General features: G+C 50.1%; 1 protein-coding gene across 4 annotated transcripts; it reads left to right on the plus strand.

Moving 5' to 3' along the window:
- The first annotated feature begins 1 nt into the window (after position 1).
- On the plus strand, positions 2 to 10,774 carry npdc1b (neural proliferation, differentiation and control, 1b). Of its 4 annotated transcripts, none has more exons than XM_029829650.1 (9): positions 4 to 333; positions 3,444 to 3,620; positions 4,248 to 4,337; positions 5,874 to 6,053; positions 6,414 to 6,480; positions 6,569 to 6,650; positions 7,832 to 7,911; positions 9,242 to 9,341; positions 9,501 to 10,774. In XM_029829650.1, exons 1-9 carry the CDS (start codon positions 267 to 269, stop codon positions 9,513 to 9,515), a joined length of 858 nt encoding a protein of 285 aa, XP_029685510.1. In that variant the 5' UTR covers positions 4 to 266; the 3' UTR covers positions 9,516 to 10,774. The 4 variants fall into 4 exon arrangements, with proteins under 4 accessions (XP_029685511.1, XP_029685510.1, XP_029685508.1 ...); XM_029829648.1 differs by having other exon boundaries at positions 8 to 333; positions 9,444 to 10,774; XM_029829649.1 differs by having other exon boundaries at positions 10 to 333; positions 3,453 to 3,620; positions 9,444 to 10,774.
- The last annotated feature ends 6,019 nt before the right edge of the window (positions 10,775 to 16,793 follow it).

Consider the following 16,793-nt stretch of genomic DNA (forward strand, 5'->3'; position numbering starts at 1 on the left):
ATCAGGCAGCCAGGCGTCGGTGCGCATCCATGTTGTTGCAGGTCGCCAGTAGGACTGAGGATCTGGACTGAGGATCTGGATTGAGGTTCTGGATTAGTCCTTGTTTCGATCTGCGCTGCGTCACCGGACCCTCTGTTCTCCGAGCATCAGGGATGGAGGAATGAGCAGCACCGACGCTCCTTGGTCGCCGCCTGCTCCTCATCCTGCTCCGGCGTCTCCTCTGTCGGCCTCCGCGTCCCCCGTCGCTCGTCGGTGCCGTGGTCGGGATGCGGGCCCCGCTCGGCCGCGCTGCGGTGCTTGCGGCCCTGTTGACGCTGAGCACCTGTCTGACAGGTAAGGAGGTGCCTCGCGAGCCGTGACTGGCTGGGTTAGGGTTCGGGCCAACCGGCTCCGTCCACACTGGAGCACGAGGCCAGCTCACCAGACTGTGGTTGGACTCACTCATCTGTTGTCAGAACCAGAACCAGCTGTTGTCAGAACCGGTCCCAGCAGGTCCTCCGGTCTAACCAACTGGGCCAGTTTCCAGCACCTGGACGTGATTTTAGTGTCTTGTTGTGTTTCAGAGCTTTAAACTAGAATCCAAAGCTAAAACCAGTGCGTGACTTTGACTTTAGATGTGGTTGATTGCGCCTCTCCTTCGGGCCCGTTACTGGTCCCACCACCGACCCACACTGGGGCACCAGTGACCCGCGGGTTTATCTGGGAGACCCAACTGGAACAGGGAGATTTCCCAGTGTCGAGCTGCTTGTTGTCTCACACACACTCCAGCTGTCAGAGCTGAAGAGCTGTGTGACGCTGATGCCTTCTCACACACACTCACTCACACACACACTCACTCACACACACACTCACACACACTCACGCACACACACCCTTTAGGCTAATAATAGGTGGGTCTGTCTCCACCAAAACATCCCTGTTGCAGCCCCGCTGCCATGGAAACCACAGAAACGGGGCCGGTTGTGTCCGATGGTGTGTCTCAGGTGATGGTGCAGGTGTGTGACTGCAGCACCACCCTGGTGTGAGGGTGGTGCTGCAACATCAGTCTGGTGAGGACAAAGATGAGGTTGTTGCTCTGGTTGGAGGGGATGCGGAGCAGAGGTTGCTAGGAAACTGACTCGAGGAGAACATGTGGTGGCTGGATGCTGTGAGAGGTGTCGTCGTTTTCTCATGGATGAGGCTCAGGATCGCTTGTTTCTGCAGCTCACACCGTTAGCTTAGCTTAGCTTAGCGTAGCTTGTGTGGCTTCATCAGCGCTGAGTGTTGGTGACTAGCAGCCTGACATTTGTTGTCTTCTGGTTAAACAAGTATCGTCAACGGTAGCATGATCAACAGGTGTGTGTGTGTGTGTGTGTGTGTGTGTGTGTGTGTGTGAGAGAGAGTGAGACCACTAGCGTGGCTTATTTAGCTCACAACCCTGCCATCCTTGACTTGTGTATCTGTGTGATGACTCACCCTCAGTGATGTCATACCTCTGTGGTTGCAATAGCAGTCGCCATAGCAACCGCTGTCCAGGATCCAGCCAGAGAGAAGGGAGGTGTGAAACAAAGGGTGGAGAGCTGCAGCTAATCGTGATCCCCATGAAGGTGGGCGTGATGAAGGTGGGGGTGAGGAAGGTGGGGTGATGAAGGTGGGCGTGATGAAGGTGGGCGTGATGAAGGTGGGGTGATGAAGGTGGGGTGATGAAGGTGGGCGTGATGAAGGTGGGCGTGATGAAGGTGGGGGTGAGGAAGGTGGGGTGATGAAGGTGGGGTGATGAAGGTGGGGGTGATGAAGGTGGGGTGATGAAGGTGGGGGTGATGAAGGTGGGGTGATGAAGGTGGGGTGATGAAGGTGGGCTGATGAAGGTGGGGGTGATGAAGGTGGGGTGATGAAGGTGGGGTGATGAAGGTGGGGTGATGAAGGTGGCGTGATGAAGGTGGGGTGATGAAGGTGGGGTGATGAAGGTGGGGTGATGAAGGTGGGCTGATGAAGGTGGGGGTGAGGAAGGTGGGGTGATGAAGGTGGGGTGATGAAGGTGGGGTGATGAAGGTGGGCGTGATGAAGGTGGGGTGATGAAGGTGGGCGTGATGAAGGTGGGCTGATGAAGGTGGGGTGATGAAGGTGGGTGTGATGAAGGTGGGGTGATGAAGGTGGGGTGATGAAGGTGGGCGTGATGAAGGTGGGGGTGATGAAGGTGGGGTGATGAAGGTGGGTGTGATGAAGGTGGGCTGATGAAGGTGGGGTGATGAAGGTGGGCGTGATGAAGGTGGGGGTGAGGAAGGTGGGGTGATGAAGGTGGGCTGATGAAGGTGGGGCGTGATGAAGGTGGGGTGATGAAGGTGGGGTGAGGAAGGTGGGGTGATGAAGGTGGGCTGATGAAGGTGGGCGTGATGAAGGTGGGGTGATGAAGGTGGGGTGATGAAGGTGGGCTGATGAAGGTGGGGTGATGAAGGTGGGGTGATGAAGGTGGGCGTGATGAAGGTGGGGTGATGAAGGTGGGCGTGATGAAGGTGGGGTGATGAAGGTGGGGTGATGAAGGTGGCGTGATGAAGGTGGGGTGATGAAGGTGGGGTGATGAAGGTGGGGTGATGAAGGTGGGCTGATGAAGGTGGGGGTGAGGAAGGTGGGGTGATGAAGGTGGGGTGATGAAGGTGGGCGTGATGAAGGTGGGGTGATGAAGGTGGGCGTGATGAAGGTGGGCTGATGAAGGTGGGGGTGATGAAGGTGGGGTGATGAAGGTGGGTGTGATGAAGGTGGGGTGATGAAGGTGGGGTGATGAAGGTGGGCGTGATGAAGGTGGGCTGATGAAGGTGGGCTGATGAAGGTGGGCGTGATGAAGGTGGGGCGTGATGAAGGTGGGGTGATGAAGGTGGGGGTGATGAAGGTGGGCGTGATGAAGGTGGGCTGATGAAGGTGGGCGTGATGAAGGTGGGCGTGATGAAGGTGGGCTGATGAAGGTGGGCTGATGAAGGTGGGCGTGATGAAGGTGGGCGTGATGAAGGTGGGGTGATGAAGGTGGGCTGATGAAGGTGGGCTGATGAAGGTGGGCGTGATGAAGGTGGGCGTGATGAAGGTGGGGTGATGAAGGTGGGGTGATGAAGGTGGGGTGATGAAGGTGGGGTGATGAAGGTGGGGGTGATGAAGGTGGGCGTGATGAAGGTGGGGTGATGAAGGTGGGGTGATGAAGGTGGGCTGATGAAGGTGGGTGTGATGAAGGTGGGGTGATGAAGGTGGGGGTGATGAAGGTGGGGGTGATGAAGGTGGGCTGATGAAGGTGGGCTGATGAAGGTGGGGTGATGAAGGTGGGGGTGATGAAGGTGGGCTGATGAAGGTGGGGTGATGAAGGTGGGGTGATGAAGGTGGGCGTGATGAAGGTGGGCTGATGAAGGTGGGCGTGATGAAGGTGGGCTGATGAAGGTGGGGTGATGAAGGTGGGGTGATGCATTGTCCCCTGTGTCCAGGGTCCCCAGGGTCCCCAGGGTGTCCCCGCAGCCTGGACTGTGCCCGGGCAGGACGCCACTTCTGCCAGCCTGGCAGCTCCCAGTGTGGCCCCTGCCTGTACCCTCTGGTGGAGACCAGCAGGGGGCGCTGTGTGGTCAGGAGGAGGCCGACCCCTCGGCCCGCTCACCCCAGTCACGGTGAGTCTGTTCAGAGCTGCTTCACACACACATGCACACACACACACACACACATAAACACAGACACACACAAACACGGACACATACACAGACACACATGCACACACACACAAACACGGACACATACACAGACACACAGATACAGACACACACACACACATAGATACACACACACATAAACACAGACACAAACACAAACACGGACACAGACACACAGATACAGACACACACACACACACACACACACACACATAGATACATACACAGACACACAGATACAGACACACACACATAGATACAAGCATACACACACACTCAGATATACACACACAAACTCACACATACATGCAGACACACACAGATACACACACACACACACATACAGACGCTGCTGCCTGCTGTTGCCGTTCCCGCCACATGGGGGCGATGTGATGGAGGCATCATGTGACCAACATGTTTGTATCAGGACGTGACACATGTTGAGGGTGCAAGAGCAGATGTTGAAGGTCAAGGAAGCACCAGGACCCGGGACCCCCAGACTGGCGTCAGACCCCCCCAGAACCTGAGGCCTGGGCCTGGAGATGGACCACATGCTGTATGTTCTGATAAAGATGGCTTTTCTTCTAGGTATGGTCAGCAGGTTCCCTGAACTGGATGAGGAGATCGACCTGCTGTCTGCTGTCATCAGTGAGCAGAGAACCATCTCCAAAGTGCCAGGTACTGCTTTGGTACTCTTTGGTACTGTTTGGTACTGCTTTGGTACTGTTTGGTACTGCTTTGGTACTGTTTGGTACTGTTTGGTACTGCTTTGGTACTGTTTGGTACTGCTTTGGTACTCTTTGGTACTGCTTTGGTACTGCTTTGGTACTGTTTGGTACTGTTTGGTACTGCTTTGGTACTGTTTGGTACTGTTTGGTACTGCTTTGGTACTCTTTGGTACTGCTTTGGTACTGTTTGGTACTGCTTTGGTAATGTTTGGTACTGTTTGGTACTGCTTTGGTACTGTTTGGTACTGTTTGGTACTGCTTTGGTACTGTTTGGTACTGCTTTGGTACTCTTTGGTACTGCTTTGGTACTGCTTTGGTACTGTTTGGTACTGTTTGGTACTGCTTTGGTACTGTTTGGTACTGCTTTGGTACTCTTTGGTACTCTTTGGTACTGCTTTGGTACTGTTTGGTACTGCTTTGGTACTGTTTGGTACTGCTTTGGTACTGTTTGGTACTGCTTTGGTACTCTTTGGTACCGCTTTGGTACTGCTTTGGTACTGTTTGGTACTGTTTGGTACTGCTTTGGTACTGTTTGGTACTGCTTTGGTACTGCTTTGGTACCGCTTTGGTACTCTTTGGTACCGCTTTGGTACTGCTTTGGTACTGTTTGGTACTGTTTGGTACTGTTTGGTACTGTTTGGTACTTCTTTGGTACTGTTTGGTACTGTTTGGTACTGCTTTGGTACTGTTTGGTACTGTTTGGTACTGCTTTGGTACTGTTTGGTACTGTTTGGTACTGCTTTGGTACTGTTTGGTACTGCTTTGGTACTGCTTTGGTACCGCTTTGGTACCGCTTTGGTACTGTTTGGTACTGCTTTGGTACTGTTTGGTACTGTTTGGTACTGCTTTGGTACTGTTTGGTACTGCTTTGGTACTGCTTTGGTACTGTTTGGTACTGCTTTGGTACTGTTTGGTACTGCTTTGGTACTGCTTTGGTACTGCTTTGGTACTGCTTTGGTACTGTTTGGTACTGCTTTGGTACTGCTTTGGTACTGCTTTGGTACTGCTTTGGTACTGTTTGGTACTGCTTTGGTACTGTTTGGTACTGCTTTGGTACTGCTTTGGTACTGTTTGGTACTGCTTTGGTACTGTTTGGTACTGTTTGGTACTGTTTGGTACTGCTTTGGTACTGTTTGGTACTGCTTTGGTACTGTTTGGTACTGTTTGGTACTGCTTTGGTACTGCTTTGGTACTGTTTGGTACTGCTTTGGTACTGTTTGGTACCGCTTTGGTACCGCTTTGGTACTGCTTTGGTACTGTTTGGTACTGCTTTGGTACTGTTTGGTACCGCTTTGGTACTGCTTTGGTACTGCTTTGGTACTGTTTGGTACTGCTTTGGTACTGTTTGGTACTGTTTGGTACTGCTTTGGTACTGTTTGGTACTGCTTTGGTACTGCTTTGGTACTGCTTTGGTACTGGGAAGGCTTCTGCTTTCATGCCAGCTGTCATTTATTACACAATGTGTCTTGTGGGTTTCCATCTGCAGCGGTCCCACAGGATCCCTCCAGACCAGAATCCAGCCCTGCGGCCCCCACGGAGCGGCCTCGGAGCCACAGCGTCCCCGTTCCCAGCGTGAATCCAGCCGGAACGACGAACAACACCACCCCCGATCTGCTCAGTGCTCCTGTCATCCTGCCCTACCCCCCCAACAACAACGTCTTTATCAGTGAGTTCTTCCTGTCGCTCAGTCCATTTATGAAGGACCCACTGTGGGTAACTAACCCTAACTAACCCATCATCAGGCCTGAGCTGAGTCCCTCCTGATTTAAGGTCTCCTTCAGATGTAGCTGAGGAGACCTTCTGGCTCATGGTTCTGAGTAAAATGTTGCTTTTGTGACTGCTGGATTCTGAGATCTTGGGACCGACCACAGATTTATTCCGGCTGTGCTGAAAGAGGCTTTTGAGCTGAGCCGACCGTCTCCACGCCCATGCTGCTCCGTCTTCCCCCTCACTCTGACCATGTCTCCCGATGGCAGAGCTGAGCAGCACTCTCTGCCTCTAACTGTCTGCCTGCTCTTCTTCTCAGTCATGAGCAGCGTCCTCATCATCGCCGGGTCCGTGGCTCTGGTGGTGGCAGGAGCCTGCTGGGTCCGGTAAGCTCCGACTTTCCTCCCTGGAGGCTTCACTCTTCCAGTCTGTTGCTAACGTTCTGAGCCTGATACGGACTAACTATGTCTGCAGCCTTCAGAGAGGTGTGCATCTCACCCAGAAGATGGATTACCCTGTCTACGGACTGATGGGGGCCCCCACGTTCGACAGCTTGGTGAGTAAAAAATCCTGAATTCTGAACTCTAATCCTCACCACCTCCTTTAGCTCTGCTAGCTACCAGCCCCTAAATACACCAGCTCATAAATGTCAAAGAACCAAATCAAAGGGGGACAGGTTGTGCATCAAAACATGAAGAAACCAGCCAATCCTCAATAAGATGGTTGGGGGAGGGCTTAGCGTGCATGCAGACGTGTGTGAGGGGGGGGGGGGGCAGAGTCCAAGTCCTGGTGTGGGGACCTGAGAGCAGCTACCTGGAACACCGTCACCGGGTCACAGACACGAGCAGAGAAAAAAAGCTGGGATGATTATGGTGAGATCAACCAATCAAAATCCACCAGATCAGAAGGCTAGTGGTGCTAGCATGATCATGTGGACTCGGTAACAGAACTGCTGGGGTCACATCTGGGCTGCACCCACCCTCTGGAATAGACCACACCCCCTGATATAGGCCACACCCCACTATGACAGGCCCCACCCCCTGTGGTAGGCCACACCCCACCATAGCAGGCCCCACCCCCTGTGGTAGGCCACACCCCACCATGACAGCCCCTACCCTCTGAAATAGGCCACACCCACCGTGACAGGACCCACCCCCGGAGTAGGTCACACCCCCTGGGATAGGCCACGCCCCGTTGTGGTCAGCCCCTACCCCCTGGAATAGGCCACGCCCCGCTAACCCTAACCCGCTGACGATTGATCTGAGGGATTGAAACGTTAATAGTTTCACAAAATTAACGTGCAGTTAAACTGACTAATTTAATGTTTCTGGAATATTGAACAGATGCTACAAATGAAATAAAGAGAAATTCACTTCTAGCTAGCTGGTTTGTTGTGAACAATTAACGTAGTTATTGATTAACCTCCTTAGTTCCAGTGTCAACGACAGACTGTAAACATCTACCTTTAACTAAAGATCATCCCCCAGCCTCTCTGGAATAGACCACACCCCCTCTGTGATAGGCCCCACCCACCAGTTGCTGGAGCCCTCTTGGTGTCCCTCCCCACTTTAACCAGAGCAATGCTAAGCTAACTACAGTCCAACCTCAGTCACACTAGCAGGAACAGGTTCTGTTGTTAGCTGTCCTGTGACCGAGCACGGGAACATGCTGACGGGCTGGTTTGGTGGAATGAGCACATGAATGGGGAAGATCATGTCATGTTCCTTCTGCCTCCAGCCAGGGGACAAGAGGTTGGCCCACAGCGCCCAGATGTTCCACTACCAGCACCAGAAGCAGCAGATGCTCTCCATGGAGAAGTAGGTGCCCCCAGCCTGTGTGCACCTCCCTAACCCTAACCCCTAACCCCTAACCCTCACCCTAACCCTCACCCTCTAACCCTAACCCCTAACCCTCTAACCCTGACCCTCACCCTAACCCTCTAACCCTAACCCTCTAACCCTAACCTTAACCCCTAACCCTCACCCTAACCCTCTAACCCTAACCCCCCCTCACCCTAACCCTCTAACCCTAACCCTCACCCTAACCCCCTCACCCTAACCCTAACCCTCACCCTAACCCTCTAACCCTAACCCCCCCTAACCCTAACCCCCCTCACCCTAACCCTCTAACCCTAACCCTAACCCTAACCCCCCTCACCCTAACCCTCTAACCCTAACCCTCTAACCCTAACCCTCACCCTAACCCTCTAACCCTAACCCCTAACCCTAACCCTCACCCTAACCCCCTAACCCTAACCCTCACCCTAACCCCCTCACCCTAACCCTCTAACCCTAACCCTAACCCCCCTCACCCTAACCCTCTAACCCTAACCCCCTCACCCTAACCCTAACCCTCTAACCCTAACCCCCCTCACCCTAACCCTCTAACCCTAACCCCCCCTAACCCTAACCCTAACCCCCCTCACCCTAACCCTCTAACCCTAACCCTAACCCTAACCCCCCTCACCCTAACCCTCTAACCCTAACCCCCTCACCCTAACCCTCTAGCCCTCTAACCCTAACCCTCACCCTAACCCTCTAACCCTAACCCTCTAACCCTAACCCTAACCCCTAACCCTCACCCTAACCCTCTAACCCTAACCCTAACCCTAACCCTCTAACCCTAACCCTCTAACCCTAACCCTCACCCTAACCCTCTAACCCTAACCCCCCTCACCCTAACCCTCTAACCCTCTAACCCTAACCCTCTAACCCTAACCCAACCCTAACCCTAACCCTAACCCTAACCCTCTAACCCTAACCCTCTAACCCTAACCCTCTAACCCTAACCCTCTAACCCTAACCCAACCCTAACCCTCTAACCCTAACCCTCTAACCCTCTAACCCTAACCCTCTAACCCTAACCCAACCCTAGCCCTAACCCTAACCCTAACCCTCTAACCCTAACCCTCTAACCCTAACCCAACCCTAACCCTCTAACCCTAACCCTCTAACCCTCTAACCCTAACCCTCTAACCCTAACCCAACCCTAGCCCTAACCCTAACCCTAACCCTCTAACCCTCTAACCCTAACCCTCTAACCCTCTAACCCTAACCCAACCCTAGCCCTAACCCTAACCCTAACCCTCTAACCCTAACCCTAACCCTCTCTGAAGCTCTCTGACTTCATGGCTGTGACCTTCTGCAGACACAGAGATGAGCCCAAGGTTCCTGACTCTGGAGCCTCAACGGATGAGGAGAACGAAGATGGAGATTTCACCGTGTACGAGTGTCCAGGACTGGCGCCCGTGAGTCCCAGTGAATCTGTCCCTCAGGCAACATTTGACCTTTCATGTTGGAGCGTTTCCCTCCCCAGCTCAGTGCTAACACCAACATCTGTGTGTCCTCAGACTGGGGAGATGGAGGTGAAGAACCCCCTCTTTGATGATTCCACACTGTACTTTCAGCGGTTCCATAAGTAGACCAGGACGGGAGGAGCTTCCGCGTGCAGCACTTCCGTGTTTGATCCGACCTGTTGGCTGGACAGAGCAGCAGCAGGAAGCTGAGTCAGGACCGACTGGGACCAGCCCCCCCGCTCTGACTGGTTCCTGTTAGTGCAGATATTTAGTGAGGAACCAGCAGAGCTTTCACAGATCCAGCTTCCTCTTTCTGGGTTTGGCTTTTATGTTGTTGTTATGTTTTTTTAAAGAAATGTGGTTTTAATGGTTCCTGAACCTGCCTGCGTGCAGCACCTGAACCTGCCTGCGTGCAGCACCTGAACCTGCCTGCGTGCAGCACCTGAACCTGCCTGCGTGCAGCACCTGAACCTGCCTGCGTGCAGCACCTGAACCTGCCTGCGTGCAGCACCTGAACCCTCCTGATGTCGCCTCCATGTTCTCCCCGCTGTTCCTCTATGCATGAGTTGATATTAAACCCAGCGTCCGTGTGCATTTAGAGCTGCTGTAGAAAGAACTTCAAAGGCTTTGATGTGGGTCTCTGGAACGGGCCGAGCCCGCGCTGATGTATGTGACCCGTATGTAACCCGCCTAACGCGCTTCTGCCACCTGGAAACCTGCTGCCGTGGCAACGGCTGTTTCCCGCCTGTGTCTCAAACACCGTCGTCGACCTCTGTAACTTTGTTTTCAGCGGACGGAACCAGTCCGGTTCAGAACCCAGAACAGGACCACTCTGGACCGGGATTGGTGTTGTTTGACCTTGGCGTGACCTTTGACCTTGGGAATGTTTGCTGCTGGGCTCATGCATGGCTGCTGCTGGGTCCTTGGGGCAGGAACCTTGGCGGTTCCTGTGGCCTCGCTGTCGTCTCTCAGGAAAGTCGCTGTCTGCGACTCGTCCCGCTGTCAGCAGGTGGCGCTGTGCTCTCCCTGCGCCCACACACACACCCACACACACACACACACCCTGTGTAAATACGTCTGCAGCAGACTCCAGGAAGTGTTGACACCACAGATCTTTGAACAGTTGTGACGGCTTGTTTTCCTTTGAATTTCCTGAGCTTAGCGGACAAATGGACTGAATCGTCGGGTCCGTTTCTCCTTCAGCGGTGCGTCTTCAGCCTGCCGATGGTGCAGGAACTCTGGAGCCCCGGGGCCACTGAGCTTTATACGGACACTTTATGAGCTGAGGTCTGGACAGTAGTGAGGAGCCCGTTAGCACCATCGTTAGCATGCACGTGGACAACCACAGCTGAAGTCACAGAAATAAACATTTCTATCATCTGGAAGCATCCTTCTCATTCTTGGTCTCCTGACCTTCATCACACTCCTCTGGACCTCCAACCTGCTCCTCCAGGGACGTGGGCCTCCCAGCGGGTGCTGATCCTGTATCTGGAACCAGCAACGGTCGCACAGACGCTCATATCAGCCAGGCCAGCGTTTCCTGGTAGCAACAGCCGCCACAGCCTCCTCACCATGGGGGACGTTAGCAGCTGCTGTCTGGGCTCTGACCATGAGGCCAAACACAGGCGAAACACGGGCGAAACACAGGGGAAACACAGGGGAAACACGGGCGAAACACAGGGGAAACACGGGCGAAACACAGGGGAAACACGAGCGAAACACAGGTGAAACACAGGCGAAACACAGGGGAAACACGAGCGAAACACAGGTGAAACACAGGCGAAACACAGGGGAAACACGAGCGAAACACGGGCGAAACACGAGCGAAACACAGGTGAAACAGGCGAAACACAGGCGAAACACAGGGGAAACACGAGCGAAACACAGGCGAAACACAGGGGAAACACGAGCGAAACACGGGCGAAACACAGGCGAAACACGGGCGAAACACAGGGGAAACACGGGCGAAACACAGGGGAAACACAGGGTAAACACGGGAAACACGGGCGAAACACAGGGTAAACACAGGGTAAACACGGGCGAAACACAGGGGAAACACGGGCGAAACACAGGTGAAAGACAAGTGAAACACGGGTGAAACACAGGGGAAACACAGGTGAAAAGACAGGGGAAACACGGGCGAAACACAGGCGAAACACGGGCGAAACACAGGGGAAACACAGGGTAAACACGGGCGAAACACAGGTGAAAGACAAGTGAAACACGGGTGAAACACAGGGGAAACACAGGTGAAAGACAGGGGAAACACGGGCGAAACACAGGCGAAACACGGGCGAAACACAGGGGAAACACGGGCGAAACACAGGTGAAAGACAAGTGAAACACGGGTGAAACACAGGGGAAACACAGGTGAAAGACAGGGGAAACACGGGCGAAACACGGGCGAAACACAGGCGAAACACAGGGGAAACACGGGTGAAACACAGGGGAAACACGGGCGAAACACGCGAAACACGGGCGAAACACAGGGGAAACACGGGCGAAACACAGGGGAAACAGGGGAAACACAGGCGAAACACGGGCAAAACACGGGAAACACAAGTGAAACACGGGTGAAACAGGTGAAAGACAGAGGAAACAGGTGAAACACAGGCGAAACACAGGTGAAACATGGGAAACACAGCCAAAACACAAGTAAAACACAGACGAAACACAGGGAAAACAAGTGAAACACAGACGAAACAAAAGTGAAACACAGACGAAACAGGTGAAACACATTGGAAACAAAAGTGAAACACAGGCAAAACAAGTGAAACACAGGTGAAACACAGACAAAACGCAGATAGAACAGCAGCGCTTTAGCCGTCCAGCTCACAGGTGTAAGACGACATGATGGCTGCACAGGTGAGTCTCAGGCTGCCCACCTTAAAAGGCTCTCATTGATCTGGAAGATGCTGGATGTGGAGCTCCTGAGCCCTTCCTACAGTCAGCAGGTCACCTGCACACTGGCATCACCTGGCGTCTCATGATATTACTACTCACTGTGATAGTAATAGTAATAGCAACGACAGTAGTGTATAGTAGTAACAGTAGCAATGAGGATAGTAGTTATAATAGTAACAGAAGAGGTAGTAATAATAGTAGTAATAGGAACAGTAGCAATGAGGATAGTAGTTATAATAGTAGCAGAAGAGGTAGTAATAATAGTAGTAATAGTAACAGTAGCAATGAGGATAGTAGTTATAATAGTAGCAGAAGAGGTAGTAATAATAGTAGTAATAGTAACAGTAGCAATGAGGATAGTAGTTATAATAGTAGCAGAAGAGGTAGTAATAATAGTAGTAATAGGAACAGTAGCAATGAGGATAGTAGTTATAATAGTAACAGAAGAGGTAGTAATAATAGTAGTAATAGGAACAGTAGCAATGAGGATAGTAGTTATAATAGTAGCAGAAGAGGTAGTAATAATAGTAGTAATAGTAACAGTAGCAATGAGGATAGTAGTTATAATAGTAGCAGAAGAGGTAGTTATAATAGTAGTAATAGTAACAGTAGCAATGAGGATAGTAGTTATAATAGTAACAGAAGAGGTAGTAATAATAGTAGTAATAGGAACAGTAGCAATGAGGATAGTAGTTATAATAGTAGCAGAAGAGGTAGTAATAATAGTAGTAATAGTAACAGTAGCAATGAGGATAGTAGTTATAATAGTAGCAGAAGAGGTAGTATAATAGTAGTAATAGTAACAGTAGCAATGAGGATAGTAGTTATAATAGTAGCAGAAGAGGTAGTAATAATAGTAGTAATAGGAACAGTAGCAATGAGGATAGTAGTTATAATAGTAGCAGAAGAGGTAGTAATAATAGTAGTAATAGTAACAGTAGCAATGAGGATAGTAGTTATAATAGTAGCAGAAGAGGTAGTAATAATAGTAGTAATAGGAACAGTAGCAATGAGGATAGTAGTTATAATAGTAGCAGAAGAGGTAGTAATAATAGTAGTAATAGGAACAGTAGCAATGAGGATAGTAGTTATAATAGTAGCAGAAGAGGTAGTAATAATAGTAGTAATAGTAACAGTAGCAATGAGGATAGTAGTTATAATAGTAGCAGAAGAGGTAGTAATAATAGTAGTAATAGTAACAGTAGCAATGAGGATAGTAGTTATAATAGTAGCAGAAGAGGTAGTTATAATAGTAGTAATAGTAACAGTAGCAATGAGGATAGTAGTTATAATAGTAGCAGAAGAGGTAGTAATAATAGTAGTAATAGGAACAGTAGCAATGAGGATAGTAGTTATAATAGTAGCAGAAGAGGTAGTTATAATAGTAGTAATAGTAACAGTAGCAATGAGGATAGTAGTTATAATAGTAGCAGAAGAGGGTAGTAATAATAGTAGTAATAGGAACAGTAGCAATGAGGATAGTAGTTATAATAGTAGCAGAAGAGGTAGTAATAATAGTAGTAATAGGAACAGTAGCAATGAGGATAGTAGTTATAATAGTAGCAGAAGAGGTAGTAATAATAGTAGTAATAGTAACAGTAGCAATGAGGATAGTAGTTATAATAGTAGCAGAAGAGGTAGTATAATAGTAGTAATAGGAACAGTAGCAATGAGGATAGTAGTTATAATAGTAGCAGAAGAGGTAGTAATAATAGTAGTAATAGTAACAGTAGCAATGAGGATAGTAGTTATAATAGTAGCAGAAGAGGTAGTAATAATAGTAGTAATAGTAACAGTAGCAATGAGGATAGTAGTTATAATAGTAGCAGAAGAGGTAGTTATAATAGTAGTAATAGTAACAGTAGCAATGAGGATAGTAGTTATAATAGTAGCAGAAGGGGTAGTAATAATAGTAGTAATAGTAACAGTAGCAATGAGGATAGTAGTTATAATAGTAGCAGAAGAGGTAGTAATAATAGTAAGAGTAACTAGTAAGAACAATAGCAGTTATAATAGTAGCAGAAGAGGTAGTAATAATAGTAGTAATAGTAACAGTAGCAATGAGGATAGTAGTTATAATAGTAGCAGAAGAGGTAGTAATAATAGTAGTAATAGTAATAGTAGCAATGAGGATAGTAGTTATAATAGTAGCAGAAGAGGTAGTAATAATAGTAGTAATAGTAACAGTAGCAATGAGGATAGTAGTTATAATAGTAGCAGAAGAGGTAGTAATAATAGTAGTAATAATAACAGTAGCAGGAACAATAGCAGTTATAATCGTAGCAGAAGAGGTAGTATTAATACTAATTGTAGTAATAATAGTAACAGTGTAGTAATAATAGTAATAGAGTAACAGTGGAAGTAATAATAGTTGTAGCTACAGTAGTAATAATGATAGTAGTTGTAATAGTAATAACAGTAGTAGTAATAACAGTAGCAACACTGGTAGTAATAATAGTTGTAGCTACAGTAGTAATAATGGTAGTAGTTGTAATAGTAATAACAGTAGTAGTAATAACTAGTAACACTGGTAGTAATAATAGTTGTAGCTACAGTAGTAATAATGATAGTAGTTGTAACAGTAATAGCAGTAGCAGTAATAACAGTAACAACACTGGTAGTAATAATAGTTGTAGCTACAGTAGTAATAATGATAGTTGTAACAGTAATAACAGTAGTAGTAATAACAGTAGCAACACTGGTAGTCAGTGGGAGGATACACACTGGTAGTAATAACAGTTGTAGCTACAGTAGTAATAATGATCACCATCAGTGAGCAGGATGTGCGCAGGCAGTTCGCCAGGCTGAACCCGCGCAAGGCCCCTGGCCCGGACGGCGTGTCTCCCTCCACCCTGAGGCACTGCGCAGAGGAGCTGACTCCTGTCTTCACAGACATCTTCAACTCCTCCCTGGAGTCGTGCCAGGTGCCAGCCTGCCTCAAAACCTCAACCATCGTCCCTGTCCCCAAGAAGCCACGGATCACTGGGCTTAACGACTACAGACCTGTGGCGCTCACCTCTGTAGTCATGAAGTCCTTAGAGCGCCTGATCCTGCCACACCTCAAGTCCATCACCACCCCCCTCCTGGATCCACTGCAGTTCGCCTACAGAGCCAACAGATCTGTGGACGACGCGGTCAACCTGGCCCTTCACTCCATCCTGCAGCATCTGGACTCCCCGGGAACCTACGCGAGGATCCTGTTCGTGGACTTCAGCTCTGCGTTCAACACCATCCGCCCCGCTCTGCTACAGGACCAGCTGTCCCAGCTTAGTGTGCCTGCCTCCCTCTGCAGGTGGATCACTCACTTCCTGACGGATCGGAGGCAGCATGTGCGGCTGGGGAAGACTGTCTCCGACTCCGTCACCATCAGCACCGGATCACCCCAGGGCTGTGTCCTTCCCCCCTGCTCTTCTCCCTGTACACTAACTGCTGCACCTCAAGCCACCAGTCTGTCAAACTGATCAAGTTTGCGGATGACACCACCCTCATCGGTCTCATCTCCAATGGCGATGAGACTGCCTACAGGAGGGAGGTGGCTCGACTGGTGTCCTGGTGCGGACACAACAACCTGCAGCTGAACGCTCAGAAGACAGTGGAGATGATTGTGGACTTCAGGAAAGTTACAGCCCCTTTGCCCCCCCTTGCCCTTATGGACTCCCCCGTCACCATCACGGACTCCTTCCGCTTCCTGGGCACCACCATCACCCGGGACCTTAAGTGGGAGCCAACCATCAGCTCCCTCATCAAGAAGGCCCAGCAAAGGATGTTCTTCCTACGGAAGCTGAGGAAGCTCAATCTGCCTCCCAGGATGTTGGCGCAGTTTTATACGGCCATCATCGAATCCATCCTCACCTCCTCCATCACCGTCAGGGACAGACTGAGGCTGCAGCGCGTCGTGCGCGCTGCCGAGAAGGTGATCGGCTGCAGGCTCCCATCCATCCAGGACCTGTATATCTCCAGAACCCGGAGGTGTGCAGGTCGGATCACGGCCGACCCTTCCCACCCTGGTCACGGACTGTTTTCCCCCCTCCCCTCAGGCAGGAGACTACGGTCCATTCGGACCAGAACCTCCCGCTACACTAACAGCTTCTTCCCCTCTGCCATCAGGCTGCTGAACACCAAGTGACTTATCACTTAAGCACCATGAACAGCAGCCAGTCGGACTCATGAACAATACACTACTCCTCACGGACCTGCACTATTTCTCACCACTCACTATTTATGTAAATACTGTATATAAGTCTTATTTTATTTTATTTATCTTATTCTAGTGTGGTGTTGATGTCTAATGTTATGTTGAATGTCGCAGCGGCACACCACGACAAATTCCTAGTTTGTGTAATACTGTGTATTACATGAACAATGGCAATAAACCTTCTTCTGATTCTGATTCTGATTCTGATGATAGTAGTTGGAACAGTAATGGTAGATGCAGTGGTAATAATAATGTAGTAGTAATAACTACTAACCCTAACCCTAGCTCATCATCACCATCATCAC

This window comes from Takifugu rubripes, chromosome 21, assembly GCF_901000725.2.
Source record: "Takifugu rubripes chromosome 21, fTakRub1.2, whole genome shotgun sequence".
In the NCBI taxonomy this organism is placed as follows: domain Eukaryota; kingdom Metazoa; phylum Chordata; class Actinopteri; order Tetraodontiformes; family Tetraodontidae; genus Takifugu; species Takifugu rubripes.